We start from the raw sequence: 27584 nt of genomic DNA on the forward strand, positions 1-27584 counted from the left end.
ATAAACTTAAAAAAAAAGAACACTATGCGAGAGAAATACATAATAGCAGAAAGAGAGAATCTTTAAGCTCAATACATTTTGAGGTTGACATGGTATTTTGCTGACCACAATTCCTAGGGCATCCCGGGATTGAACCCAATGTATTTGTTCTATGTCTTCTGGACTCTTCCCTGGCCCTGGCATCCAGGATCTGTCAGTTGCATTGTTTAGCCTTTTGTGAGCTTGGAAAAACGGGACCTACGTTTCCTGGTTCCAGAAAAATAAGCCATTGTAGTTAGACGGGCTCATTCAGAAATTCTCTGCATTCCCTTGACTTACACTGTTAACTAGACCAGTCCTCGACATTCTTATTTTTTTTGGTGTTATTGTGCGGCTGCACAAATAAAGCTGTGGAGTGGTTTATGTGGGGGGTTTCCTTGGGAGGCATCAATGTTGTCCCAATATCTAAAAAAATGTTTTTTAATGTTTACTTCTTTTTGAGAGAGAGAGACAGACAGACAGACAGAGCACAAGTGGGGAAGGGGCAGAGAGAGAGGGAGACACAGAATCCGAAGCAGGCTCCAGGCTCCGAGCTGTCAGCACAGAGCCTGATATGAGGCTGGAACCCACGAACCGCGAGATCATGACCGGAAGCCAAGTCTGACGCTTCACCGACTGAGCCATCCGGGTACTCCTGTGCCAGTATTCTTAGACATTCTCAATATTTCATCACTGACACTATTATTATTATTATCCCAACTTTTATGCACTTATTAAAAAAATACATTTGGTAGTTCATATCATTTATTCAAAAATGTATTTGATTTAGTTATTTTATTTTTTACCCATATTTAGTTTATCCTACGTTTCATCAGTTGTTGAGGACAGAGAGTTTTCCCCAACTCTCCTATATTCTTCCCCAAATCTCCTATATTTGAATGAAGATATGATCTTGGCCAGTTTGGTTATATGGTGGTACATAAGCAAGCGAAACTGACGTAGTGCGTTCATGGCTCTGTGGTCGCCAGAGTTAGGTAGAACACATTTGTCAAATTAAAAAAAAAAATAAAGTTTACTTATTTTGAGAGAGACAGAGAGACAGTGCGATTGGTGGGGGGCGGGGGGGGAGAGGGAGAATCCCAAGCAGCCTCCTCGCTCAGTACACAGCCTGATGTGTGGCTTGAACCCATGACTGTGAGATCACGACCTGAGCCAAAATCAAGAGTCCGACGCTTCCCCCCGCCGGAGTCACCCCAGCGCCCCCACATTTGTCAAATTTTTAAACTGCGTGGGGCTAGAAGCCCAGTGGTTGCTCAGTCCCAGCCCCCAGAGGAAGCAGCGACCCCGTGGATGGAACCGAAAACACAAAATGTAGCGTGCCCAAATTCTGGCGGGCGTCGGAGCGGAAGGGCTGTACGCACACGCCCGCCCCCCCCCCCCCGGAGGGCAACGGGCGCAAGCGGGCGCGGCAGGTGCGGGTGGGGCGGGGAGGGGAAAGGAGGAGGCCGTGAGCCTGCTGCGTGCTCTGGTGGGAACCCTCTCCTGTGGGGGGTGGGGCAGGGGGTCGCCGTCTTCTGGCCTCATGCAGCTTCCAGCAGTGTCCGCTGAGAATCATGCCCTCCCCTTGCCAACCTCCCGCAGGGCCGTCTCCGGCAGCTCCAAGGATGGAAGGGGGCATTTCTTGCCCCTGTGACTAGTGAAAACTCCCTTCTCAGTTCTCTGCTCCCTCGAAGTCCCGTCCTGCCCACTCCCCTGTCTGGTTTATTCCCTCACTTCCTCCTCAGTCTTGGTTTCGGCTCGCCTGTGTGCGGCTGTGCATCGGGGCCCTGGCCCCACTGTACTTCTGACCCTCTCTGCCCCCCTCTCCCCCGCCCCAGCCCCGTGTGCTCTGGCCAAGGCTGTGATGCCCCCCAGGCACCCCAGCAGAGCCCCCACCCCCACCCGCTCCTTCTCTGCCAGCCTGGGGAGGTGAAGGGAGGTGTGCGTGGGAGGTGGGCAGGGGCAGCAGGAGGAGGGGAGGGCACTCAGGGCTGAGAGCCTGGTCCAGGGGGTAGGGGGGCGGGGTGCCCTGGGCCAACGGGGATGCATTCACCAACAGCGCCTCGTTTGCAGGTCGCCGGGGACCTGGTGAGGCGTTTACACCTGGAAGCCCACGTGGACAAGCTGGTGGCCACCTACAGTGGGGGGACCAAGCGGAAGCTGTCTACGGCCTTGGCTTTGCTGGGCAGACCCGACCTGCTTTTACTGGTGAGTAGGGGAGATCCCAGTGGTCTGCGGGGATCTTCAGATAAGATGCTTTTAACTTCTCAGAGCCCCTCTGGGAAAGAAATTCAAACTGGCAGTGTTGGTTGTCTGCACTAATAATGCTCTTTTGCCCTAAGGCAACGTTTCCCAAACAGATTCTAAAAAAGCATTGGGATTTTACAGAAAAAAAAAAAATGTCTTTTGATAGAGTCCCTGTTACTGACCTAATTGAAGGTTCAATAAATATTTACCATTAAAAGCAGTATTTTATTAAAAAAATTTTTTTTAACATTTATTTTTGAGAGAGAGCACGAGCAAGGGAGTGACAGAGAGGGAGACACAGAATTGGAATCAGCTCCAGGTTCTGAACTGTCAGCACAGACCCCGATGCGGGGCTCAAACCCACGAACTGTGAGATCATGGCCTGAGCCGAAGTCGGACGCTCAACCGACTGAGCCACCCAGGCGCCCCTAAAAGCAGTATTTTAGAATGGTATCAGGATTCACCTATAATCTGAAAATCAATATATGTTTGCCATCTAGTGTGTTGTTTTTGAGTGTTTTTCTACCTGCAGATATGTGATTGTCCCAGCTGCAGTGACATGAATCCGTGGTGAATCTTGATGGCGGGCATCGGGGGCAGGATGGATGTGGCGGGGACAGCAGGTTGTTCAGCAAGACAGTGGAGCCTGTATGCAGTGGCTTTGAGACAAGGCTGTCTGTAATCTGGGAACCGGAGTTATTCCAGCTTGGCTAGATGAAAGCATGAATTCGTGGTGGGGGGATCGAGAAATAAAGGCAATTGTCTTGCATTTCAAAGTTAGCTAGAAGTAATATCCTTCAAACAGGAAGTACATAAAAGCCACTGTTTGGGTGCCGTAGACAGGGTATGAATCACTGATGTGTATCTCATGGTTTCCCACTTGTACAGAGTCTGAGAGCCTTCAAAACGTGTGGGTAACAAATTCTTTTCTTCTTTCTGTTCTTGTTCATTAAATGGAAATGGGATTCAAGAGGCCCGCATTGGAAAAGTGGCCCTCATTAGGTAATGAGGTGTCTTCTGGACTTTTGGAGGACTTTTTCTTTTTCTTTCTTTCTTTCTTTCTTTCTTTCTTTCTTTCTTTCTTTCTTTTTCCCTCCCTCCCTCCCTCCCTCCCTCCCCCTCTCTCTCTTTCTTTCTTTCTCCCTCCCTCCCTCCCTTCCTCTCTCTCTCTTTCTTTCTCTCTCCCTCCCTCTTTCTTTCTTTCTTTCTTTCTTTCTTTCTTTCTTTCTTTCTTTCTTCTTTGCTCTAAGTTTGCTTCTTTGCAAGGTCCAAATCAAGGACTGTTGCAGAATGCCACATTCTGACACCCGGTAGTGAATACAAACCCTTGCCTGGGTCTGCGGGGTGTAAACTAGGTTTTCCATATAAGAAGCGTTTACAAGGCATGGTGTCTGCAGAATGTCCCCATGTTCTGCCTTGCCAGGCATGTGTCCTCAGTTCGGATGGGGACTCCTGTCCCCGGCTCACCACAGCCCCCGTCTGCTTCTCACAGCCTTGCTCTCAGCTCCTTGGTTGCCCTAGACTCTGGGCCAGGGGTCAAGCTGGGGACCGGAGTCAGCTGTGAGGGTCCAGAGTCTGCTTCTGCAACTCTCTGCACGCACGCAGCCTGGCACGTTGAGTGCATGCCTCCTCATCTGCACGTGGTCCTGACACGGTCCTGTCTGTTGGACTCCGTGAAAGCCATCCATGAAGTTGTGCACATGACATGCATGGCCACCGCACATGTGGTGACTGGGATGTCGGGGAGTACTCAGAGCATCTGGTTAAAGACACTCACTGAAGGGCCTTCACACTCCCCCTCCCCCACCCCTCCACCCCCCGGGAGAGAAGACAAGTGTCCGGCACGGGGTCAGGAAGACGCCCAACTACACATCCTCTTTCTCACCGAGCGAGGCATGATCATAGCTTCTGTTTGCTTGAGTTTGTAACTACCCTCGTAGATCACCCGGCGTGCAGAAAACACAGGTGCTGTTTCCCTGCTCAGTGCCATGTTTTTGTCCGCTTCCCATCCATTTCTGTCTTTGGGGAAGTTGATGACCCTAAGCTCTTAAGAAAAATGTGTTCAGTACTCCCTGACCGCAACAAGCCCAGAAATGCATCACGCGGTCCACAGCCATCTCTCTCAAACACGGTTGAGTAAGTGCTCCGGTGCTTATTGAAGGAGAAAGCCCCAGCTTCCAGGAACCTCACTTTACCCGCTGGTGCAAAGTGAGTAAAGCTTGTTTCTGCTTTTGCGTGTCTTTCTGAGGTGGATGGCCGTGAAGCCCAGTGCAGGCGGACGATGCATCGAGGGGGGCCGTCCTCACCGCCGGGCGGGGTGGGGGGGGCTTGACTGTGTCCAGATGCGCTGTGGCTGCCCTCCTGGCGGGGCCGGGCCTGTCCGTCCTGACGTGCATTCCCAGCGCCGTCACCGTGTGCTCTCTCCCTCAGGACGAGCCCAGCTCCGGGATGGATCCCTGCTCGAAGCGGTTCCTGTGGGATGCGATTAGGCAGGAGGTTCGCCAAGGCTGTGCGGTGGTGCTGACCTCACACAGGTGAGCCGTGGCCCCCGTTGGCCAATCTGGGACCGCGGCTGGGGGGCCGGCAAGGGCGGCGGAGCAGCGGGGGCCAGGCCCGTGCTACCCACGTGACCCTGCCTCTGGACAGCCCTGCGGTGATGGGGATGGAGTCTTGAGCCCCACGTGTAGGCTGGGACTCTGAAACGGAGACGGATCCGGTAGCATAACCGAGGCCAACAGCTGGCAGGTGGCGTGGCCGGACCACGAGCCCGGCGGTCTGTCGCAGGCACACTCTTGCCCTGGTCCTCCGGAGGCCGGGATTCGGTGCCTGCCCGTCCAAGACCTTTAACCTCAGCAGCAGACTCGGCTGAAATGAAAGCGTCACAAGTTTCTGAATTTGGCCCCCTGTTTTCTTCCTCACAGAATCAATATTCCGATTAGATTTCAGAGTCCTTGGCCTATGTTTTTACTTTATGCCACACCGTGCTAGGCCACACACCTCGAGTCTCAGGTTATATCAAACCCGTTTGTGGACAGCGCAGTGTGATTTATCTGGGGTGTAATGGGGATCAGGCTTTATGGCTTTGACTGTGTGTGAGTAACACACGCCCTGAGTTCAACGTCAGGAGCTGAGAAGGAGCCAAGATTCTGCCTTACTCACAAGCTAACAAAGTTGGCAGGCCAAGTTCCTGGATGTTTCCAGAGGACACGAGCCTCCTGGGTCAGAGGTGAAAATTTGTATTACTCACTGTCAACAAGGTCCCGCTGGTTCGGCTCCCCCCCCCCCAGTACCCAGACGACGCCTGCGTGGTGACCCTCCTCTTGAGGGCAGCTGATGAACAAGCCAGCTCTGGGTTTGGGGGAGATGATACCTCGTCCTTCAAGGCTGCTCAGTGAAAACACAACTTTGAGAAGTGGCCCGTGTGAAGGGCAGCCAGGGCCTTGCAGTCTGGGAATTCCTAGCCAGACAGGTGAATCCTGGGGACCCCGGGCTCTGGGGGGGGGGTGCCCCGCACCAAGTCTGTGCCGCAGCAGGCCATCCACCCCTTGTTGCCAGAGGTGAGATGTGAAGCCAAGGTAGTGTGAGGTCTGTGCGGAGGCTCAGGAGACTTTGCCGAAGGCCCTGGCATCATCAGTTTATGTGAAAATCCTCTTGCGAGCTGTACGTCTACATGCACGATCCCACCACATGTCCATCTCAGACCCTGTTCCTGTAATAGGTGCCAGTGGTGACTGTGAGGGTCCGAGCAAAGTCAACCCGTATTTCCTTACAGGATGACGCCGTTCACACATGTCGCTTCATGTGAGAGCAGATGCTTCCTCACCTTCTTTGCACTGTTTTTTTTTTTTTTTTTAAATCTTCTCTTATTCCCTGAGGGTTTGTCTATTGTCCATCGTCCCTGAATTTTCACTACTGGACTAAATGCTGCCAGTTTTTTTTTGGGGGGGGGGTTGGAGAGAGAGAGAGCATGCACAAGTTGAGATGGGGCAGAGAGAGGGGGACAGAGGGTCCGAGGCAGGCTCTGCACTGACAGCAGGGAGCCCAAAGCGGGGCTCGAACTCATGAACCATGGGATCATGACCTGAGCTGAAGTCAGCTGTTCAACTGAATGGGCCACCCAGGGGCCCTGAAACACTGCCAGTTCTTAAAACAGGTTTTTTTTTTTTTCTGAGATGTAATTTACAAACCCTATAATTTACCCACTTTAAGTGTACCATTCAATGATTTTTTTTTTGTTTTTTGGGGGGTTTTATTTAGGAAAGTGAGAGTTCTGTGCACCTGTCACTGTAATCCAGTTTAGGGCATTTCCAACGTGTTCTCAACGTTTGTTTTCAGATCATCCCTGAGCAAAGTCCCAGACTCTTTAGCTCAAATGTGTCTTCTGGATATTTCATGCCAACGAGATCATAAAAAGTGTAGTCTGTTGTATCTGGCTTCTTTCGCTTGCTGTGTGGCCAGACCTCATTTGTCTGGTCTTCCCCTGTCAATAGTCCCTTGGATTGTATAAGGTGCTGTGAGCAGTCTTATAAATGTCTTTGTACGGACAGTGTCTTAGGGGTCAGATGGCTGGGTCGTGTGGTAAATTTGTGATTAACGCTTTAAGAAATCGCAGAACACCGTTGTGTTTCAATGTGGCTTCATCGTCTTATATTCCCGGGAACAATGATGAAGCTCCTGGTTTGTGCAGATTCTTGTCAACACTCTGTCTTTTTGATTGTAGCCACCCTAGTGAAGTGTGATTTTCGTTCACATTGTCCAGATGATCGTGTCACCTCTGTCTTCTCACCTACGTTGTCTCTTAGAAGAAGCTGGCCAGCATCCCTTCTGATGCTTCCTGGTACATCCTGGGTCGTTCCTGGGTTGTGCGTCTCAGGACTTTTCTCTCCGACTCTCACGGTTAAACCCCAGTGTGTCCAGATGTACATCCTTCCGGGTATCCTTCCTTAGGTTCATGGCGCTTCTTGGATGTGTAGGTTAATGCATTTCACCTACTGTGTTGATATTTTGGTAGTTGTTTATTCAAATATTTTTTTCTGCCTCTTTCTATCTTTCCTTTCCTTTTCCACACACTGGTACTTTCTGTGCATGTACAATGGTGTCCTGCAGATCTGTGTTTCTGTCCCATTTCTTTTAAATATTTTTTTTCCCTCTTTTCAGACTCGATAATCTTCAGGTTCACTGATGCTTTCTTCTTCTACCCAGATTTGCCGCGGGCCCCATAGTGAAATTTTCCTTTCATTTATACTCTTCAACAACAAAAAAATTCATTTGGTATTTTTAAAAAAAAAATTCAGTCTACTTCAGAAACTCTATTGTCGTCTAAAAAAACATTCTTTAAACATTGTTTCCTTTAGTGCTTCGAGCATACATAGAGTTGCTTCATTGAAGATTTTTTTCTGCTAAATCTAGCATTTAGGGGCACCTAGGAATAGTTTCTGCTGACTGCTTTTCTCTCTGAGTATGGATAACAAGTTCTTGTTAATTTTACAGGTTATAGTTTTTTGTTGTTGTTGTTGAAAACTGGGTATTTCACAATATTTAATAAATCGTAGCCTCTCTGGTTTCTGATTCTTCTCCTTCCCAGAAGTTGTCGTTATTGCCATGTTATTTATTTATTTATTTATTATTTTTTTTTTCTTGGTTTTCTTCTTCTTGGTTTGTCTGTCCCTTTCGTGTGTCTGTCTGTCTGCGTGTCTCTGCCTGGGATGAATCTGCGGAATCTCTTTCCCCTGCAGTGAGTAGCTCCCAGTGACGCTCTTCAGTTTGTGTGTTAAATTCTGTGCTCATTTTGTGAAGCCCGGATTCCTCAAAGCCACCTGCTTTTATTACATAGACAGAGGCGGCCCTCAGCCACCTGACGCCAGCCCCTATCTGTCCTCTACCGGCGGGTCCGTGTGTGCCCAAGGGAGGATGTTCCCCTTTCAGACCTCCTCACGTGGCCTAGTCTTGCCTTCTCCAGGGTGCCGCTGGGCTCTGGATGTGCGTGTGGCTAGCCTCTGGGTTCATGTGGGGCATGTGGCTGGCGTGGCCGCTCTCTGGCCTCTACTGCGTGCACATGCAGCCTCAGTAGGCTAGGCGTGTGCCCCAGTGACACATGAGCTAATGCAGGCACTGTCAGGCCAGATACTGGAGCTCTTGGCCCTTCTTGTCTGCTGGGCTCTACACAAGTCACCAATGTTGACGGCGTCGCTGGGTATGGGTCCCAGTTGAGCGCAGAGAAGCTCCCGGTCCTCGTGGGCTGCCTTGTTCTGCCAGTAGCCGCACGTGTGTAAAGCTGGCCGTGCAGCTGTTCGTCAGTGGTAAGCGTTTCTCAGACCGTTGCATCCTTCTAGACAGTTTCCAACATTCCGAAATGGTTGTTTTTTTCATTGTGTCCAGCTTTCGAGTTGATTTGGGGGGAAAAGATGTGCCAGGTTTTTCACTTGGCTGTAGCCAGAAGTCCTGCCCTTGACTTTTGTCTTGGTTCTGTTTCTTTTCAGAAAATAAAATGTCACACTGAAATGAAACAAATGTGGCAAACCCTCTACCTTATAATATACGTACGTTTTTGCTTAAAACGATCCTCTGGCCGTGCCAATTCTGGAAACTCTCTGCATTCCTGCATTTATCAGGCCGGTATTTGTTAGGGCCTCATTTTCATATGTGGGTTCTAAGAGTGGATAAAGTGGGGGTCACGTTAAAAATCCCTTTTGATTTCCACATAGCGTATGATTATTACGGACAGTTCTCAGGAAGACCGTACATCACTGTAATTTCTGTCCTACGTCCTCCCGTTAATGCGGTTTCACATTAACGATGTGTCTTCATTTCTATAAATCTGCCCATATTCATGCAATACAAAGATCTAAATGACTCACGATTAATGGAGAGTGCAGCAGCCAGTGACTGATTCTGTGCTTCTGAGACAGCTGCCTGCAGCTGAAAAGTCTCCAAATTGCACAGTTTCCCCTTAATTTTGAGGTCCTGTCTCTGTTTCTCTTCTCACTACTTACCTAGAGGACTGTGGGCTTGTACCGTATGCTCCATGCTAAGCCCTTGACTCCTCGCGCCCCTGACCAGAGAGAGCTCTGTTCCAGCCAGCCTGACCACCCGAAGGAAGCACGGTGTTCATTCTCAGAGTAAATAGTCACAGATTATTTCACTGCTGTAGAGCACCTGGCATTGGATGTTCTTCCTGCTGCTGAAAGTCCTCAAAATCTCTCAGTCTCTGCCCTCTGGGCAGAGATGTCATGGTAACCCACCTGCTGTTTAGACCTTATTTGTTTGACAGCTAATAACAACTCATTTGAAATTACCACGTCGTTACTCCAAGGTCGTAATTAAGATCGGTTGTTATTTGGATCTCTGTTCATCTGAGATGCATAAGGATGTGATAGAGAAAACTTCACGTTCTCCCACTTTAATTAGAACACCTACGATGCACTCATGAAAATTTTAAATTGGAACTTATTAAAGAAACAGAGAAAGATATGTTTGCACAAAAAGATTTATAAAGCCTATTTTGGGGTGCCTGGGCGGCTCAGTCACTTAAGCATCCAACTTGGGCTCAGGTCATGATCTCACAGTTCGTGAGTTCAAACCCCGCGTCAGGCTCTGTGCTGACAGCTCGGAGCCTGGAGCCCGCTTCGGATTCTGTGTCTCCCTCTCTCTGCCCCTCTCCTGATCACACTCTGTCTCTCTATCTCTCTCAAAAATAAATAAACATTAAAAAAAGATTTATAAAGCGTGTTTGGAATATGAATAGCACGTATTCCTTAGACCCCATGTTAAACTACTATAACTCAGACCCCAAATTACAGTGGCTCAGACCAGACGTGTTTTTCTCTCCTCCACTAACAATTCATGATGGTGGGCTATGATGGAGCCCAAGGTCATCCAAGGATTCCGAGGCTTTCCAGCATTTCACTTATTCACTTGTGAGTTTGCCTCATCTGGATGGTTGAAATTGACTTTCTAGTCCAGCTCATGGAAAGTAGAAAGAACCCAAACCCAGGGCAAGCGGCTTGCCTTATTTTGACGTGACCCAGAAATTGTACTTCCCATTGACCCGAGTTGTCACACGTCTGCCTCTAGCTGCATGGGAGGCTGACCAATATAACCTTGATCTGAATGTCCCGTGACGTAATGAGCAGACGGGCTTTACGCCCATTCCCGAACAGTGAACATAATACCTGATTCCTGTAGGGGATTTGGATGGCACATAGTGGCAGAAGCAAAGGAATTGCACCACGAATTTCACTTTTCAGGTATCGTCAATGTCAACCTTTTCATGTGTTTTGCCTTCCCTTCCCCCCCGCCCCGTCACATTCGTGTTCAAGTTTCCTAACACGTGCTGCCATGCTGTATCATTACTTTTTTTCTGTGCAACTAATGGAGTTTAGAAAACCTCATTTGAATGGCTGTTCAACACATGGACGCACCCCCATTTATCTGAGTATCATATTATCCTATTACAGAAGCGGTTTCTGGATTTTTACTCTTATAAATAACTTGTTATATGCATTCCTATCTTCTGTGTTTCCTAACATAAGTTCCTAGAAGAGATTAGTGCCAAATTGGGTTTTCAGAAAATCATGCCAATTTTTCACTCCCACCAGCAGTATATGAGGTTGGGATTGTTGAGACGATGTTTTTAACTTTGCAGGTATTTTTTTGATCCGAGAATTCATTGTTTGTATTTGCACCGCAGATAGGGGAAACAGTGTTTCCCTGTGCAACAAACAAAAGGCACATTTGGCAAATGACTTTCTGGCTGGAAGAGAATTTTAAGCTCACTTATTTGATGGTTAAGTTTCTAATTTGTCAGGATGTGTATTACCTGTGGACACTTTGAATAGTCACTATATTTGACCTTCCTCCAGGATTGCATTTTTTATAGTTTCATTTTTACGCTAACAAAAACAGTTCTGTATACCGAATGTATTGGGGCGCCTGGGTGGCTCAGTCAGTTAAATGGCCAACTTCGTCTCAGGTCATGATCTCATGGTTCATGGGTTCAAGCCTCACATCAGGCTCTTGACAGCTCAGAGACTTCAGATTCTGTGTCTCTCTCTGTCCCTCCCCCGCATGTGTGTGTCCTCTCTTTTTCTCTCTCTCTGTCTCTCTCTCTCTCTCAAAAATAAATAAATGAGGGGCGCCTGGGTGGCTCAGTCGGTTAAGTGGCCGACTTCGGCTCAGGTCATGATCTCGCAGTCCGTGAGTTCAAGCCCCGCGTCGGGCTCTGTGCTGACAGTTCAGAGCCTGGAGCCTGTTTCAGATTCTGTGTCTCCCTCTCTCTGACCCTCCCCCATTCATGCGCTGTCTCTCTCTGTCTCAAAAGTAAATAAACGTTAAAAAAATTAAAAAAAATAAATAAATGAACTTTAATATATACTGAATGTATCTACCCTCACGCATTGCGTTTGTTGTAGTTGTGTTTTTACTTCTTTTTGAGTTTATTTATTTTGAGAGAGAGAGAGACTGCAAGCAGGGAAGGACAGAGAGAGAGGGAGAGAGAGAGAATCCCAAGCAGGCTTAGATCATGACCTGAGCCGAAACCAAGAGTTGGATGCTTAACCCACTGAGCCACCCAGTTTCCCCTTAAAAAATTTTTTTTAAGTTTATTTTGTTGTAGTTTTTTTTTTTTAACGTTCGTTAGCTGTGTTTTGACAGACTTATTAGAAGTTTGCACTTTTGCATTGTCAACTACCAAGCACTTTCTTTCATAGTCTCTTCCGTCGCTGATGCTTAGAAGGAATGTTCCCATCCACTTATGTGTTTAAGATGTGACTGTTTAGTTCTGCACAGCCTTTCTTCTTCTAATGATCTGCCTTGTAACTCCTAAGCCTGTTGCCTTCCTTGAATTATCTGAGCCTTAGAACAAATGTTAAATATCTTCTGGAGCAACTCTTATCGTTCTTCTTGTTCACAGTTTTTCTACCTCTCACTAAATAATTTTGAAGGTATGCTTTATAATTTTGATTGGCATTATACTATAACCTTATTATAATTTATTTTATTTTCTATATAATTATAATAACCCTATTACAAGTTACAAATCTTTATTACATATTTTATACCAAGATAATGTTATATAATATCACAAACCAAATTATAGCTGCAAATTACAATGTAATTTGTTATATTTTATTTTATATATTATAGTAAAATAGAATTCACATATATATTTTATATAAAATTCATTTATTACATTTATATTCATGTACCTATCATGTTTTATATTTATACTGACATATACTAATACTATTTTATGTTGCAATAATTTTTATATCACAGTAATATTCATTTATAATAATTTCCTTTATCTAAAATATATTCACTTTTTTCTTTTTCTTGACACATCCTTTTATTGATTCAAGATTTCATTTAGGTTCATTAGTAGATCTTATTGCTTTTTTTTTTTCTTAAAACTTGCACATTTTCTGTGAAGGTCACTTGGATTTAGTTTATATTTTCGTACTATTGCAACAGTTTCTCTCCTAATAACCATTGTTCCTGGGATTTTGAAATACTGGTAAGTTTTGGTTAATTGTGTCATTGGTTATCTAAATAAAACATCCATTTTATTTTATTTTATTTTATTTTATTTTATTTTATTTTCTGAATATTTATTTATTTTTGAGAGGGGAGGAGCAGAGAAAGGGAGACAAAGAATCCGAAGCAAGCTCCAGGCTCGAGCTGCTAGCACAGAGCCCGACACGGGGCTCGCACTCACAAACCGTGAGATCATGACCTGAGCCGAAGTCGGACCCTCAACCGACTGAGTCACGCTGGCGCCCCAAAACACGCATTTTTTTTTTTCAACGTTTATTTATTTTTGGGACAGAGAGAGACAGAGCATGAACGGGGGAGGGGCAGAGAGAGAGGGAGACACAGAATCGGAAACAGGCTCCAGGCTCTGAGCCATCAGCCCAGAGCCTGACGCGGGGCTCGAACTCACGGACCGCGAGATCGTGACCTGGCTGAAGTCGGACGCTTAACCGACTGCGCCACCCAGGTGCCCCCACCAAAACACGCATTTTAAAAGTGCTCATTGAGGGTTTCTTGAGGTGGTATGTAGAAAATTCAGCAACAGCAGCAGTGTTTTTGTCTACGTGTTTGTTGCTTGGACGGTTTGCTGCCTGGAGGACGCACTTGCTCATGCCCTTCTCGTCCTGTCCCCCCCAGCATGGAGGAATGCCAGGCCCTGTGCACGAGACTGGCCATAATGGTCAACGGCAGCTTCCGGTGCCTTGGCTCCCCTCAGCACCTTAAAAGCAGGTATGTTGTAAGTGTGTGTGTACGTGTATGTCTCCTCATCTGTTCACTGCATGAGTCAGTCACAACCGGTGATGCTTTCGAGCCAGAGTGGTCCAGCCCCTCCCGCGGAGGAAGGAGACGGGGGCCTGGGGAGATGAGGGGCCTTCGGGCCACCGACCGTGGCTGCAGCTCCCACGTGGAGCCCAGCCATCCTCCCACCACGTTCACGGGCTTCTTCCGGGAGGACAGGCACTCTCAAAGTGACCGTCAGGATGAAAAGAGGAGAAAATGTGTCCTTGCCAGTGCAGAATACTTCATACAGAGGTTGTCTACCCCCGTAGCCCCCGTCCGGGGCAGGTGGGGGGCCTGTGTTACCTGCCAGCCGCTGTGCTGTTGGAAAGGCCTCTGTGGATTCAGGACAGGAGACCAGAGTTGTTTGGTCGATTTTCGTCCTCTCCGTGGACTTTGCGGAATCTTCATGATGTTGCTGACAGTTCCTACGAGGAGTTTTGCATCCTAGTCCCCTGGTTTTTGCATTCAGTGTCCCCCAAGCTGTTTCCACAGTTTCGAATTTCCTCTTAACTCACCGTCTAATCTGGTGTATCTGATCCAGAATAATTTTTTAATATGTTGATAAACCTCTTTCCGCTTTCATTTTATTCATTTTTTTTTTGAAGCTGGAATTTGCAAGCCGAGATTTGCTAAGTAAACAGTCGTATATATTAAGGTGAAGTGTTTTTATTTCGTGGAGAAAATATCAGCGAATGCTTGGTTCTCCAGCCTGGGGAGCAAACACGCCTTTTCCGGTGGCTCAGAGTCGGGCACCGCGGGGACAGCCAGCCTCGCTGCCGCGTGAGGCTCAGGGTCAGCCGCTGGTCAGATCGAGCCTGCTGGATGGAAACTGTTCTCAATATGCACTCTGCTCATTTTTAATAAGTGTCATCAAAAGAAAAATAATCTTTCACACTCCCTCACCTTTATGAATGCTTACATAAAGTTTTATAGCCCGTGCCTGATTGCCGGGTGATTTATGTCTGAGCTTCACGACCTGCCTCTCTCAAGGTGGCTGCCGGAGCCCGGCCCCAGGATGCGCCGAGGCAGAATTAGCCTCCGTGCTGCACAGGCTCCCTCTCTTCTGGTTCCCGTTCCGATGACATGGCAGGTGGTTGAGGGCAGATTGTTAGCAATGTGGACTGTGGAATGACACACAGCAAGAAGCGGCTCGTGGGTGATTCATCAAAACACCGAACTTTGATACGTTGCAAAGCGTAATTTGTCACGTTGGTATTTTCTTGCAGCCCATAAACTGATTACCTGTGTTTCCGTAATATGAGATAAAAAGTAAAGGGTTAATCGCGCCATGGACCCAGGACTCCCAGCCTGTGTGCCAGCTGCAGGCCCTGTGGCCAGGAAAGCTGCATGGAGGGCATCTGTGGACTGTGTCCACTCTGTGCACAGCCCATGGGCACGCTGATCCTGGTGCGTGAGGCAGATATGACACCAGTCCTCGGCTTGCAGCCCTGTTGTCCCCGACTCAGCATGTGATTTCGCCCCGGGGGTCTGAGCTCTCCGCCCTGTGGGTCTGAGATCTCCACCCTGTGATTAGAGATTCAGGTTGTGCCCAGTTACCGCAGAGCCCGATGCTGTGTGCCAGGTGCCGCTGGGCACATGCAGCCTCAGGCAGTCTGTCCGAGTGTCCCCGGCTGGGGACGGGTCGCTGCGAGCCTAGGTGAGCATGCAGCACATGGAGGGGAGCCTAGCTCAGGCCACGTGCGTTCTGCGGAGAAGCTGATACTTTGGAGCTGCAGGGGGAGCGGGAGGAGGGCGGGGAGCGGGAGGAGACGGGGTTCGGGGAGGCCCTTCTGCGGTGGTTTTCATGAGGGATCATCGGGAAACCCAGAACACGCCCACGGAGGTGCGTGTTACCCTCAGTGAGTGTGAGAGCCGCCACAGAGGTGCCCCCCCTCCCCCCAGCAGGTGCTTGGGGACCCAAGGGGAGGAGTCTGGGCCTACCTGTGATTTGCGACTGAGGACATTTGAAAAGAGTGAGGAGAGAATGAGGGCAGGGCAGGGATGAGGGAGGCCCTGGGGAGAGGGGTGAGGAGGTAACTTGGGATAAGCCGGGTTTGGGATTGGGGTGGGGGCGGGGGGGGGAACAGCTGAGTGGGGGTTAGGACCGGGAGCGTAGGGGTTTCCCGGTGGGGATGCAGGGGTGGGTGCGCCAGGTCAGCTCGGGCTGGGAGGTGTCCGCCCGATGGGGTACCGGAGGCCAGGAGCTGAGGAGCCGAAGGGAGGCCAGGGCCTCGGGAACTCGCCCTGCACTCCAAGGGCAGGGGAGACACCTGCCCCCGCCTCCCACGTGCACTGGCTCCTGGAGCGGCCCCGCCCTGAATGCCGTCTTCGGCGCCCAGCACTCCCCTCCCTGTGCCGCACCGAGGTCTCTCTTCTTTGGCTGTTCTCCCCCGCAGGGGACTAAGCCCTGGTCTAGATCATCCCGCGCGCTGGGTCACGTGGTGGGTCACGGTGTCTGGAGAGATCGAGGCTGTAGAGCGTGCTAGCCAGTTCGAAGTGCATCAAGCACGTTAAGTAGTTAGCTCCTCGTGACAGTGCCCTGGGTGGCTACTGTTATCACCCCCTTTTGCAGCTATAGAAAACGTACTCAGAGAAAGATTGAGGGTGTTCCCGGCTGGTGAGCGGAGGAGCTGGGATTTGAACTGGGGCGTTCTGGTTTCCTTTGTTCTGTGGTGTGTGTGTGTGTGTTCTCAGACACCCCCATTCAGTACCCGGAGCTGGGGTCCCAGTGCGGCCGGTGAGACTCCTGAGCCACAGGCTCCAAGGGCAAGCGTCCCGCCTCCCCACCCCTCAGGTGCACGTCCCCGGGGCCACACGGACGTGTGCCGTGTGCCTGTGTCTACACCGCCAACGCTCTCCTGTTGATCTTCCCTGGGGCACTCTTCACCTCCTCCGTTCTCAGCGCCGCCCTGACACCCCACTCGTAAAGTGCGAGGTCTCTGAGATGAGAGAAGCTGCCTGTCTGTCAGCCCCTTGGCCAGCCCCTCAGCGTGGCCTCACAAACTACTATTCGTTCATCATCCTTCTCTTCCTGTGTTTCTGGCTCTGGGAAGGAAATTTGCCTATCAATCTGTCTTCTGTTTGGCAATCATATGATCTCTTTTCCTTCGGAGACCTTCCTTCCTTTTTTTTTCTTCTCGGATCTCTTTGATCTTCTGTACCAGTTATGAGCTCTGTCTTTCAGTTAGGAACAGAACATCAGACACACTGATGTAAGCATATCCACTGACTTAAGCGTATTCATTTTTTATATGTAGTAAAAGTCCGGAGGTACCTGGTATTGGCACTGGTTCAGTGGCTCACGTCTTTACGGTTTTCTTGGTCCCAGAATGGCTGCTGCAGCTCCATCCATCACACCCTTGTTCTAGGCAACAAGAGGAAGCAGGGAAAGGCGAGAGGGGACACCTGCTCTTATGTTTTGTCAGTCGCCCTGGTTACTGGGAAGCCTGAGAAGTGTAGAATTTAGCTGGGCATTTTGCCACTTAAATCAACTTAGATTTCTGTTAAGGAAGAACGCAAGGAAGTGGATGTTGGGTGGCTGTCTACAGTCTCTCGTGCTGCTGACTGGATTCTTTCCTCAGTTGACGGAAGGTCATTAGGTCGGACAGTCTGTGTTCTGGGGCTTCCATTGCGGGAGGGACTGTCCTATGGTAAGGAGTAGATAAATTTATAAGTTTACGTGTGAGCCATAATCGTGTGTTCACACGCATGGATGAATGTGTGCATGTGTGCATACCAAGGAGAGCAGAAGCAGAGTGGAGGCCACCTGATGGCAGGGACCGGTTGACAGCAGCCTCTGTGGGCACCGAGACGCCATCCCCGGGGAATTGGGGACGCATTCCCAGGTTCTCTCCATGGCAGAACTGGAGCACATCCTGAGAGCCAACAGGCTGTGGGCATGTTCATGACCCACCTGCAGGGAACCCGTAAGGCCTGCGTGTTGCACCTGTTTGCTTTCCCCTGCCCTGGGAGCAGCTACAGCAGAGAGTTTAAGTCTGAGTGTCAGAGCGGTCCTTCCCGGGGAGGGAAAACAAATCATGCTTCTGAAGCACAGAGGTGATAGTTTGAAGAACGCCGGACCAATTTCTTGGCGGGGAGGAAGGATGGGGCTATTCATGCATTGAAAACAAAGCAAAAGCAAAACTCTAGAAATGAAGAAAATCCTTAAGATTATGAGAACTTTTATTTTCTTGAGTTGTCCAACATGAAAGCGTTAGGAATCAGAAATAATAATGGGATAAACTCTGAAGGCTGCTCTCGTCAATATGTTATATAGTCATTTTATTCAGGATATAGAGTACTCTGGAGGATTTGTCTCTAGATTTTTTTTAAAAGTGTTATTTATATTGAGAGAGGGGGAGAGAGAGAGAGAGAGAGAGAGAGCACAAACAGGGGAGGGGCAGAGAGAATCCCAAGCAGGCTATGGGCTGTCAGGAGAGAGCCCGACTCGGGGTTCAATCTCACAAACCGTGAGATCATGGACCCTAGTTGAAACCAAAGCTGGATGCTTAACTGACTGAGCCACCCAGGCGCCCTCAAAGATATTCCTCAAAGAAATGGAAAACAGTAGAGTGATGTTTGAGCTCTCCCACTACAACTCCTTGGGTAGCTGAAAATTAACACATCACCTTATCTGACACCCTATGCTTCAGCGTGGCAACTCTGATTTAATAGTTCTTGGAAACATCGCCTGAATGTCAAAGCTTAGATTAAGATGACATCACCAAATAATAGACTGGCTCATTTCAAAATGAAGTAGGTAATTCGATGGGTTTATGTCACTTTCACAAATGGGGAAGGAGGCCTGTATGCGAGCCCATACGAGGCTTTCTGCCATGATGTGCGGCTGCTGAATTCTGTTCTGCATTTTGCTTTGTTTCAAAGCATCACATAATTCATCCGCTTCTACTCACCACTGAATTAGCTGTCTTTGCCAGTAATGGCTCTTTGAAGAGAAAGAAGCTGTCTTCTGGCTTTCGCCTGCTCAGCGCGCGCTCCCAGGCTGCTTCGTGTCATTCGTCACTCTGCTTGCCTTCCCGGCATCGCGTTACGTGAACATGATCCATGCTCCTCTGACGCTGCTGCTGGGGGGACTTCGGATGCTCTGACGCCCTTCCTGGAAAGAGCTTCCGAGCCCCTAGTTGTTCTCGTGCTGGACGTTTCGGTTGGATGCGTCTGGTCTGGGAAATTCAGATCACAAGCCGATGTCGCCCAGGGCGGTCACTTTCCCAATGGGGACACTCTGCTTTCACTTTCTAATATGTTCCGTTAAGAACACACAGACAGCGAAGGTGGGAATTGGAAGTGTTTTTGGGGACACTCAAGGTCACATCCTGACTCCTCGTTCACGCACGCTGGCCGCATGCATGTCTTACGGGAGACGGCAGAGGCGTGGTCCCTCGGTCAGTGAGCTTGCTCTAGGTCAGACTGACACACACGTAAGTGTAGATGCAGCACGATGTGGAAATTGTCCTAAGACTAGTGAAGAGGCCGCTTGGGGTGCAGCTCGGTGTGAGTAATCAAATGCTAGAGGGTGTTTCTGTAGCGACAGGGTTTTGAAATCCGTTGGTGAACAGTCACGACCCCTGCCAGACGTGCTAAACACTCGCAAATCAAAAGTTGTGTAGGTGCCACGGGAAGGTTTCCAGGCGGGAGTGAGGAGGAGATGGAATGTCCGTTTCGTGGCAGAGGAGGCATCCCTCCCAGGTCGCCCCCCAGCAGCTACTCGACGGTGAGCGCCTTCCTGCCGACAGAGGAGGGATGGAGAGAGATGATGCGGGTCATGTTTGGAACAGCCTGACTCTGATACAGGGTACAATGGGGTGCAGGTCAAAAAGTGGGCCATACGTATGGACACCATCTTTGGGGAAGTTTTAATTCCAGGGTGAAAGAATGAGGCAACAGGGGCGCCTGGGTTGGTCAGTCCATTAAGCGTCCGACTCTTGATTGCGGCTCAGGTCATGATCTCTTGGTTTGTGAGATTGAGCCCCGAGTTGGGCTCTGTACTGACAGCTTGGAACCTGCTTGGGATTCTCTCTCTCTCTCTCTCTCTCTCTCTCTCTGTTCTTCCCTCCTTCTTCCCTCCCTCCTTCTCCTTGCTCCCCTGCTCCTCCCCTGCTCACACTCTCTCTCAAAAATAAATAAACTTAAAAAAATGAGACGACAAAGGAAAAGAACAAGAGACGGGAACCCAAGTGGGCTCTTTGGGGCTGTTTTTGTTTTCTAAACAAAAGGGATGGAAATGAGCTGTGGGCGGCTGGTGACGGGACGTGTGGTATAGGTGGCATGGCCGAGAACAAAGGCAGGACTTTGCCACCGACTCTTCTGGGAGAGGGGGAGCCGTCGCGATCATTAGCCCTGGAGGATGATCAGGGATGGGGGTGGGGATGTCCTTAGAGAAATGGAGACCTCGGGGAGGGCCGGGGGCTGAAAAGGGTGTGCTGGTCGTCTGGGGGCCGGTAGCCGGCTGGGCAGGTGTTCGTCATGCACAAGGGCCCCCGGGGTTCCGCCTGCCACTCTCCACCACGGTGGGAAGCAGGAAAGCAGGAGAGCAGAGCCCCTCGGTGCTGATCGTGTTGATAAACGGCCCAGGCTCTCATCTACGGTGTGGGGTCTGTGTGCCCCTTACCCAGGATGGGTCACTTGCTGTGTGCTCTCTGCGTATCGCCCCCATTTCTTCCTTGTGACGTCCCCACCACCACTGGAGGGAATCTCAGACCCACAAGTGCAGTGTTTGGCCCAGCACACAGTTCCTGCTGGAAGGAGCCAGTTTCAGAGTGTGGTCTTGAGCCCCGCTGGTGCCGTGTCGGCTCACCTCACCTGCCTGGGCGAGCCGGCGTGGGTGTGCTGGGATGACACAGAAGAGGTGCGGAGCCAGGCCGGTGACAGCACCCCGGGACTTCGAGAAAGGTATTTAACACCTCTGAAAGTCGGTTGCCCCCCTTACACGGGGACAGTAATGCATAGTTTATAGTCCTTTGGTAAAAGGCAGAGGAAGACCCCAGTCGTGTTCCCACTCGACGGCTGCTTCCTCCTCTTCTGCCGAGATCAATGTGTCGCTCATTCCCTCCGGGTTTAAAAAAAAAAATTTAACGTTTATTCATTTTTGAGAGACAGAGAGACAGAACGCAAGCAGGGGAGGGCCAGAGAGAGAGAGAGAGAGAGAGAGAGAGAGAGACAGAATCCGAAGCAGGCTCCAGGCTCCGAGCTGTCAGCACAGAGCCCGATGTGGGGCTTGAACCCACAGACTGTGAGATCATGACCTGAGCCGAAGTCGGACACCCAACCGACTGAGCCACCCAGGCGCCCCTTTTCCCTCTGTGTTTTAGAGCCGTCCTCACCTCTTCGGGGAGGTCTCCAGGATCTAGTCTGCCCATTCACAGAAGCATAAGATGTTAGCTGGCTACATGGCCATTTCCTTGGAAATAATAATGCATTTCCCAGCTCTGAGGACTGCTGCAGGTGACCAAAGAGATACAGCAGGAGAAGGGTCTGCAGCTTTAAGGGTGTGGATTTGTGTGTGTGTGGTGGGGGCGGGGAGTGACATCGTTTTTTGTGCCCCTTCCTCTCTTCCCTCTGAATGCAAATGTGATGGTTAGAGACGAAGCAGCCATCTCGGACCACGAGGCGGCCTCAGCGACAGACCTGTGAACAGAGCAGAGAGACCAAATGAGCCAGACGGATGCCTTATCCACCCTGAGCTGGCCGCTGTCAGACTTTAAACTTGATGTCCCTGCAGCTTTGGAGTTTCTGTCACGCACGCATGAATCTAAACAGACTTATGCACCCTCTGACCTATTAAACATGATGTTTATTTGTCTACCTGATTGTTTTTAACCTCTTCCCAGTGGACTGGAAGCTCTCCTGAGACTGGACTTTTCTTTTTGTTTGTCTCTGGGTGCCTAGTAGTGGGGCCAGAGCCTGGTACGTGACGCCCGCTCCAGGTAATTGTTGAACAGAGAACGAGTGAACGAGTGAAGCCCCTGGCACCCGGCGGGCCTGTGCTGAAGGATGTGTCCGTCCAGCTCGCTGCCCTGGGGCTCAGGAGAGAAATCAGAGGAATCTGTGGCGGCGGCTCTCAGGTTCTGCCCAGCGTCATGAACCACTGGACCTGAAGACAGTAATCGGGCCTTTTGATAAAGACTTTCCTTCAGATCCCATCTATCTCCAGGCCGGGTGAAGCCTGCTCTCTCTCAAAACGTCCTGCTTCACCCGTTGGTTGGCTGCCTTTAGACCCAGGGCTCTATCTTTACTCCCCATCTCCATTAGCAAGATCCACCAGGCGTGTGATTCAGGCCTAATTGCCTCTGCGGCCTTGGCGGTGAGTTCCCGTCCCCCTCGCGTCTGGACGGCTGGATGCCTCGCGCAGCCTCTCTGGCCTGCCAGCCAGTAACGTGCCAGCCGGACAGCAGCGATGTGCCATTCGGAGAGTCGGTGGTACCCAGGGGATGGTGAACTCTGATTGCAAATACCCCCGTGGCGCACGGAGCTCAGCCCAGCCAGGGAATGGACTTCTGGTAGGTCTGAACCGTGTTTCAGAATATTTCTCCGAAAAAGACATCCAGATGGCTGACAGACACACGAGAAGATGCTCAAAACACTCATCGTCGGGGAAATGCAAGCCATGATGAGACACCACCCCACACCTGTCAGAGTGGCTGACATTAACAGGAGACGACAGGTGCCGGCGAGGAGGCCGAGGAAGGGGAGGCCTCGTGCACGGTTGGTGCGAACGCAGACTGGTGTGGCCGCTCCGGACGACAGGGTGGAGGGTCCTCGAAAAGCTGGCAGTAGACCCTCCCTGCGGCCCAGCTATCTCACTACCAGGTATTCGCCCAAAGGAAACGAAATTGTCAACTTGAAGGTACCTCCGCCCATGCCGACTGCAGCCCTGTTCACAGCCGCCAACACGTGGAAACCTACGTGGCCACTGGCAGAGGAGCGGATGCTGAGGAAGATGTGGTTCTCTCTCTCTCTCTCTCTCTCTCTCTCTCTCTCAAACACACACACACATGCACATGTGCACGCGCGCTCGCACACACACACACACACACGCACACACACTGGAATAGTACTCAGCCATGAAAAAGAGTGAAATCTTATCATTTGTGACAACATGGGTGGACCATAAGTAAAATAAGTAAGAGAAAGATAAAAACTGTATGATCTCACTAATACACGGAATCTTGAATGAAAGAGAGAAAGAAAAGAAATAAGAGGAAGAAAGAAAGAAAGGGAAAGGAAAGGAGAAAGAAAGGAGAAAAAAGAAAAAAGGAAAGGAAAGGAAAGGAAAGAAAGAAAAGAGAAAAGAAAAGAAAAAGAAAAAGAAAAGGGAGGGAGAAGGAGGACAGGTTATGGATACAGAAAATAAACTGGTGGCTGCCAGAGGCTGGGGGCAAGGAAAGGTGAGCTGGGATTTTTTTGGTATTTTTCTTTGGTTTTGTTTTTGTTTAAGTTTTAAAAAAGAACTGTATTTCAGGTTTAAATGATTCCAGATTGGGATTTGAGAGAGGGTTTATTTACTGAGTTCAGTTAGCCTAAAATTTGTGTGTGTGCTATGGGCACCTGTATGTGTGTTTATAGATATGCGTGTTTGTGTAGTGTCTATGTATGTATGCATGTGGGTGTTTGTATTTGTGTGGTGTGTGTGTGTGTGTGTGTGTGCCTCTGCCTAGTGGTGTGTATGTTGTATGTGTCTGTGTAGTGGGGTGTGTGTGCGTGTGTCTATATTCAAAGAAAATTCTTGAATCCTCAACACTCTTGGTTTCACAGCGTAGAGGTGTTTTACAAATGCGATGAGCCCTGTGCATCTGTAAGACATTTTTACAAATGGAGCAAAACGAACTTCACAAACCACGGTGGCTTCTCGGGTTCTCCGTCATCCTCCCGTGTCTGCAGGCGTCTGTCTGGAGGCGGGCTTCCAGGTGGCCCGGGCTGGGGGGACTCTGCTCCGCTGCGTGTCACCTTCCTTCTGGGATCCACGTCCGAGGGGTGGGGCGCAAGAACGGAAAGGCCAAACCATACAAGTGTGATTCATACGTCAGGTCTTGTCACACCTGCCACCGTCCCTTTAGCCAAACCAAGTCACTTGGTAAAGAAAAAGGGAGGAAGGTAGTCGTACCCACTACCCCCGCGTGGAGGACCGTGGCGAGTTACGTGGCCAGGTGTGCACGTGGGGAGGGGAGAGGATATCTAACCTACCACCACCTCCGGGAATTTTGTGACTGATGTTTTAGACGGTGGCCCGCCTCTTGGCTCTTGACAGCTTCATTAGGGTTTCCTTCACCTGTGCTACAACCCACCCATTTAAGGTGTGGCACGGATACGTGCCACCATCTCCACGGTTCATTTCGGAACATTTTCATCATCTCAGGGAAAAGCCCTGTGCCTTTACCTGTCCCCCTTCTGTGCAACCACCTCTAAGCCCCCGCCAGACTGTGTTCTGTCTCTGTAAATTTGCCCGGTATTGATGCATAAATGGAATTGTATAGCGTGTGGTCTTTCGTGACTGGCAGCGTTCACTTGCCGGACGATTTTATGGTTCTTCCATGTTATCAGGGCTCCTCTGTGCCCTCGTGTGGACAAATGATGTGTGTGCTTTGTCCATTGTTGATGGGCTGTGCCATCAGTTGCATCCATCGGTGATGGGTTGGCGCCGCCTTTGGTCTGTTAGGCATAATGTTGCTGTAAACAGAGTTTTTGTGGGACACAACTTTTTATTTGGGGGGATACGTACCTTGGAGCAAAGCTGCTGGGTCATATATTGACTCTGTGCCTCGCCTTTTAAGGAACCATCACGCTATTTTACAAACTGGCTGCACCATTTTACATTCTTGTCAGTGAACGAGGGTTCCAGTTTCCCCAACGGCTTCGCCGTTACTTTTTATTTCCCGTCCCAATGAGTGTGAAGTAAGTAGAATCTCGTGGTGATTTTGATCTCTGCTTCCCTGATGACTCCTGATTTCGAACCTATTTCCATGTGCTGATGGGGCATTCGTGTATCTTCTGTGAAGAAATGTCTATTCACATCCTTTGCCCATTTCAAAATATGGCTTGTCTTTTTATTATCGACTCGGGGGAGTTCTGTATCCTAAATACAAATCCCTTATCAGGTGTTGGATGTGCGAATATTATTATATTTTCCGATATACGGTTTGCCATGTCCTTTCTTGATAACATCCTTTGAGGCACAGATGTTTTTAATTTGAATAAAGCCCAATTTACCTTTTCTTTTGTTTTTCATGCTTTTGGTGTCCTAAGTATCTGCTGTGACATCAGAGACCATGAAAATTTACACCTTGTATGATTCTAAGAGTTTTGAACATTTCCACTTAGGTATTTGATCCATTTTTAAAAAGTGCCAGTGTAGTTAACATACAGTGCTATATTATTTCCAGGTCTTGAGTCAGCGGTTCCATACCTTAGTGTCCATCAAGAGAATTGTGCTCTTAACCCCCGTCATGTATTTCCCCCACCCTTCAGCTCACCTCCCCTCTGGTAATGATTACTTTGTTAACTATAGCTAAGAGTCTGGTTTTTGGGTTGTCTCTCGATTCTTTTGGCATTTTGTTCATTTATTCTGTTTTGTTTTTTTAATTCCACACACGAGTGAAATCATACGATATTTTCTTTGCCTGGTCTATGTTGCATAGCATAATGCTCCTTAGATCTATCCGTGTTGTTGCAGATGGCAACATTTCATTCTTTTTTATGGCTGAGTAATACTCCATTATGTACATATACATACATACCCCATCTTTATCCGTTCGTCAGTCGTTGGACACTTGCACTGCCTCCATAATTTGGCTGTTGGAGATAATGCTGCTATCAACATGCATGCCCTTTTATTTTATTCACAATTTTGAGTTAAATTTTTTATAACTGTGTGGGAGGTAGAGTTCCATATTCTTTCTTTTGGGTGCACTATCCAGTTCTGCCAGCACCGTTTGTGGAAAGATTACTCTTTCCATTGAATGGTTTGGGCAACATTGTCAAAAAATCAATTGACCACAGACCTACAGGTTTATTTCTGGACTCTCAATTCTATTTCGTTGATGTATATGTTGATCCTGATACCACACTGTGTTGATTACTGTTGCTTCGTAGTAAGTTTTGAAATCGGGAAGTGTTAGCCCTCCAATTTTGTTCCTCCTTTTCAAGAGTGTTTGGCTGGTCTAGGTCCGTTGCATGGTCCAGGTCCCTATGAATGTTGGAATCAGCTTGTAATTTCTACAAAGAAGTCAGCAGGGATTCTAAGAAGGATTGTGCTGAATCTGTAGATCAATTTGAGGAGTATTGCCACGTTAACAAGGTCAAGTCTTCCTGTCCGTGAACCTGATATGTTTATTTACTTAAATCTTCTTTAATTATCTTTTAACAATGTTTTCTAGTCACAAATCCTAGGTTTTACACTTATTTTGTTAAATATAATCCTAAGTAACTATTTTGATGTTACTGTAAATGTAGTTGTTTTCTTAATTTCATGTTTTGGATTGTTCATTGCAAGTGTGTAGAAATACGATTTATTTTTTGTGCGTTGAACTTGTGTCTTGGAATCATGCTGAACTTACTGATTATTTCTAATAGTATTCAGTGAATTCCTTAGATACTTCTATATACACATCATGCCATTTATAAATACAGTTTTACTCTTCGTTTCCAATATGGATGCTTTTTATTTCCTTTTCTTGGTCTAGTACAATGTTGAATAGATGTGAGACTGTACACATTCACCTAGGAGGAATGCCCCAGGTTTTCATCGTTAAGTATCATGCTTGTTGTGGGTTTTCCTTAGCACCCTTTATCAATTGAGAAACTTTTCTTCAATTCCTATTGGTATTTGTTGAATGTTTGTATCATAAAAAAATGTTGGATTTTGTCAAATGCTTTCTCTGTAACAATTCAGATAATCATGTTATGTGTCACATTAGCTGATTTTCAGATGTGAAGCCAATCTTGCAGCCCCGGGATAGATCTCACTTGCTCGTGGTTCTTCATTCTCTACGTTGCCATATTTAATTCGTTAGTGTTTTGTGGAGCATTTTTGTGTCCATGTTCATCGTAGACAGTTGTCTATAGCTTTTATTGTTGTTGTTGTTGCTCACAAGTGTTCCTTCCTTTCTAGTTTTTAAAGGATTTTTAAATATTCGATATTAGTTTTTCTTTCAATCTTTGTTAGAATTCACTAGTGAAGCCATCTGGGTCTGGCATTTTCTTTACCAGTAATTTTTAAATGATGCATCTGAATTTGATCTCTTTACTTACTATAGGTCTATTGATATAGTTTTTGTATTCCTGAGTCAGTTTTGGTAGGTTTTGTCTTTCTAGGAATGTGTCCATTTCACCTGATGTATATAATATATTGGAATACAATCGTTCATAGTATTATTCTATAATCCTTTCTGTTTTTTAAGGTTGGTAGTAATGCCTCATCTTTCTGATTCTAGAAATTAGGAGTCTTTTTTACTTGATTAATTTAACTAAAGGTTTGTCAGTTTTGCTGATTATTTCAAAGGACTAGCTTTTTTGTTGCATTGATTTTTCTCTGTTCCTTTCCTTTTCTCTAGCTCATTAAATTCCACTCTGATCTTAATTGTTTCCTTCCTTCTTCTTAAGTTTAGTTTGCCCTTCTGGTGTCTTAGATAGTAGATTAGTTTATTGTTTTCTGATCTGTCTTAATTTTTTAATATAGTTATTTGAAACTGTACATTTTTCTCTAAGTGTTGCTTTAACTGCACCCCACACATTTGGTACTTTGAGCTTTCATTTCCTTTTATCGCAACGCATTTTCTAATTTTTCCTGTGATTTATTCTTTGGCTTATTGATTATTTAGGGGATTTTGTTTAATTTTTTTGTTAATTTTCCAAAGCCTTTCTGTAATGTATTTCTAATTTCATATCCTCATTATCAGAGAATGTACGTGTCATTATTTCTGTCCTTTTAAGTTTTTTTTTAATGTTTATTTTTGAGACAGAGAGAGACAGAGCATGAGCGGGGGAGGGACAGACTG

General features: G+C 48.0%; 1 protein-coding gene across 1 annotated transcript in view; it reads left to right on the forward strand.

Moving 5' to 3' along the window:
* ABCA13 (ATP binding cassette subfamily A member 13) overlaps positions 1-27584 on the forward strand; it is a 394379-nt gene that overhangs the window by 353425 nt on the left and 13370 nt on the right. The window contains exons 57-59 of the mRNA XM_047096975.1: positions 2092-2226; positions 4696-4799; positions 13432-13524. Of these exons, the coding sequence (XP_046952931.1) occupies positions 2092-2226; positions 4696-4799; positions 13432-13524 (332 nt within the window). The remainder of the gene's footprint in view (positions 1-2091; positions 2227-4695; positions 4800-13431; positions 13525-27584) is intronic.

This window comes from Lynx rufus, unplaced genomic scaffold (genome assembly GCF_022079265.1).
Source record: "Lynx rufus isolate CCGP_SWC_20201006 ecotype Redwood Valley unplaced genomic scaffold, mLynRuf1.p SCAF_4, whole genome shotgun sequence".
Classification (NCBI taxonomy): domain Eukaryota; kingdom Metazoa; phylum Chordata; class Mammalia; order Carnivora; family Felidae; genus Lynx; species Lynx rufus.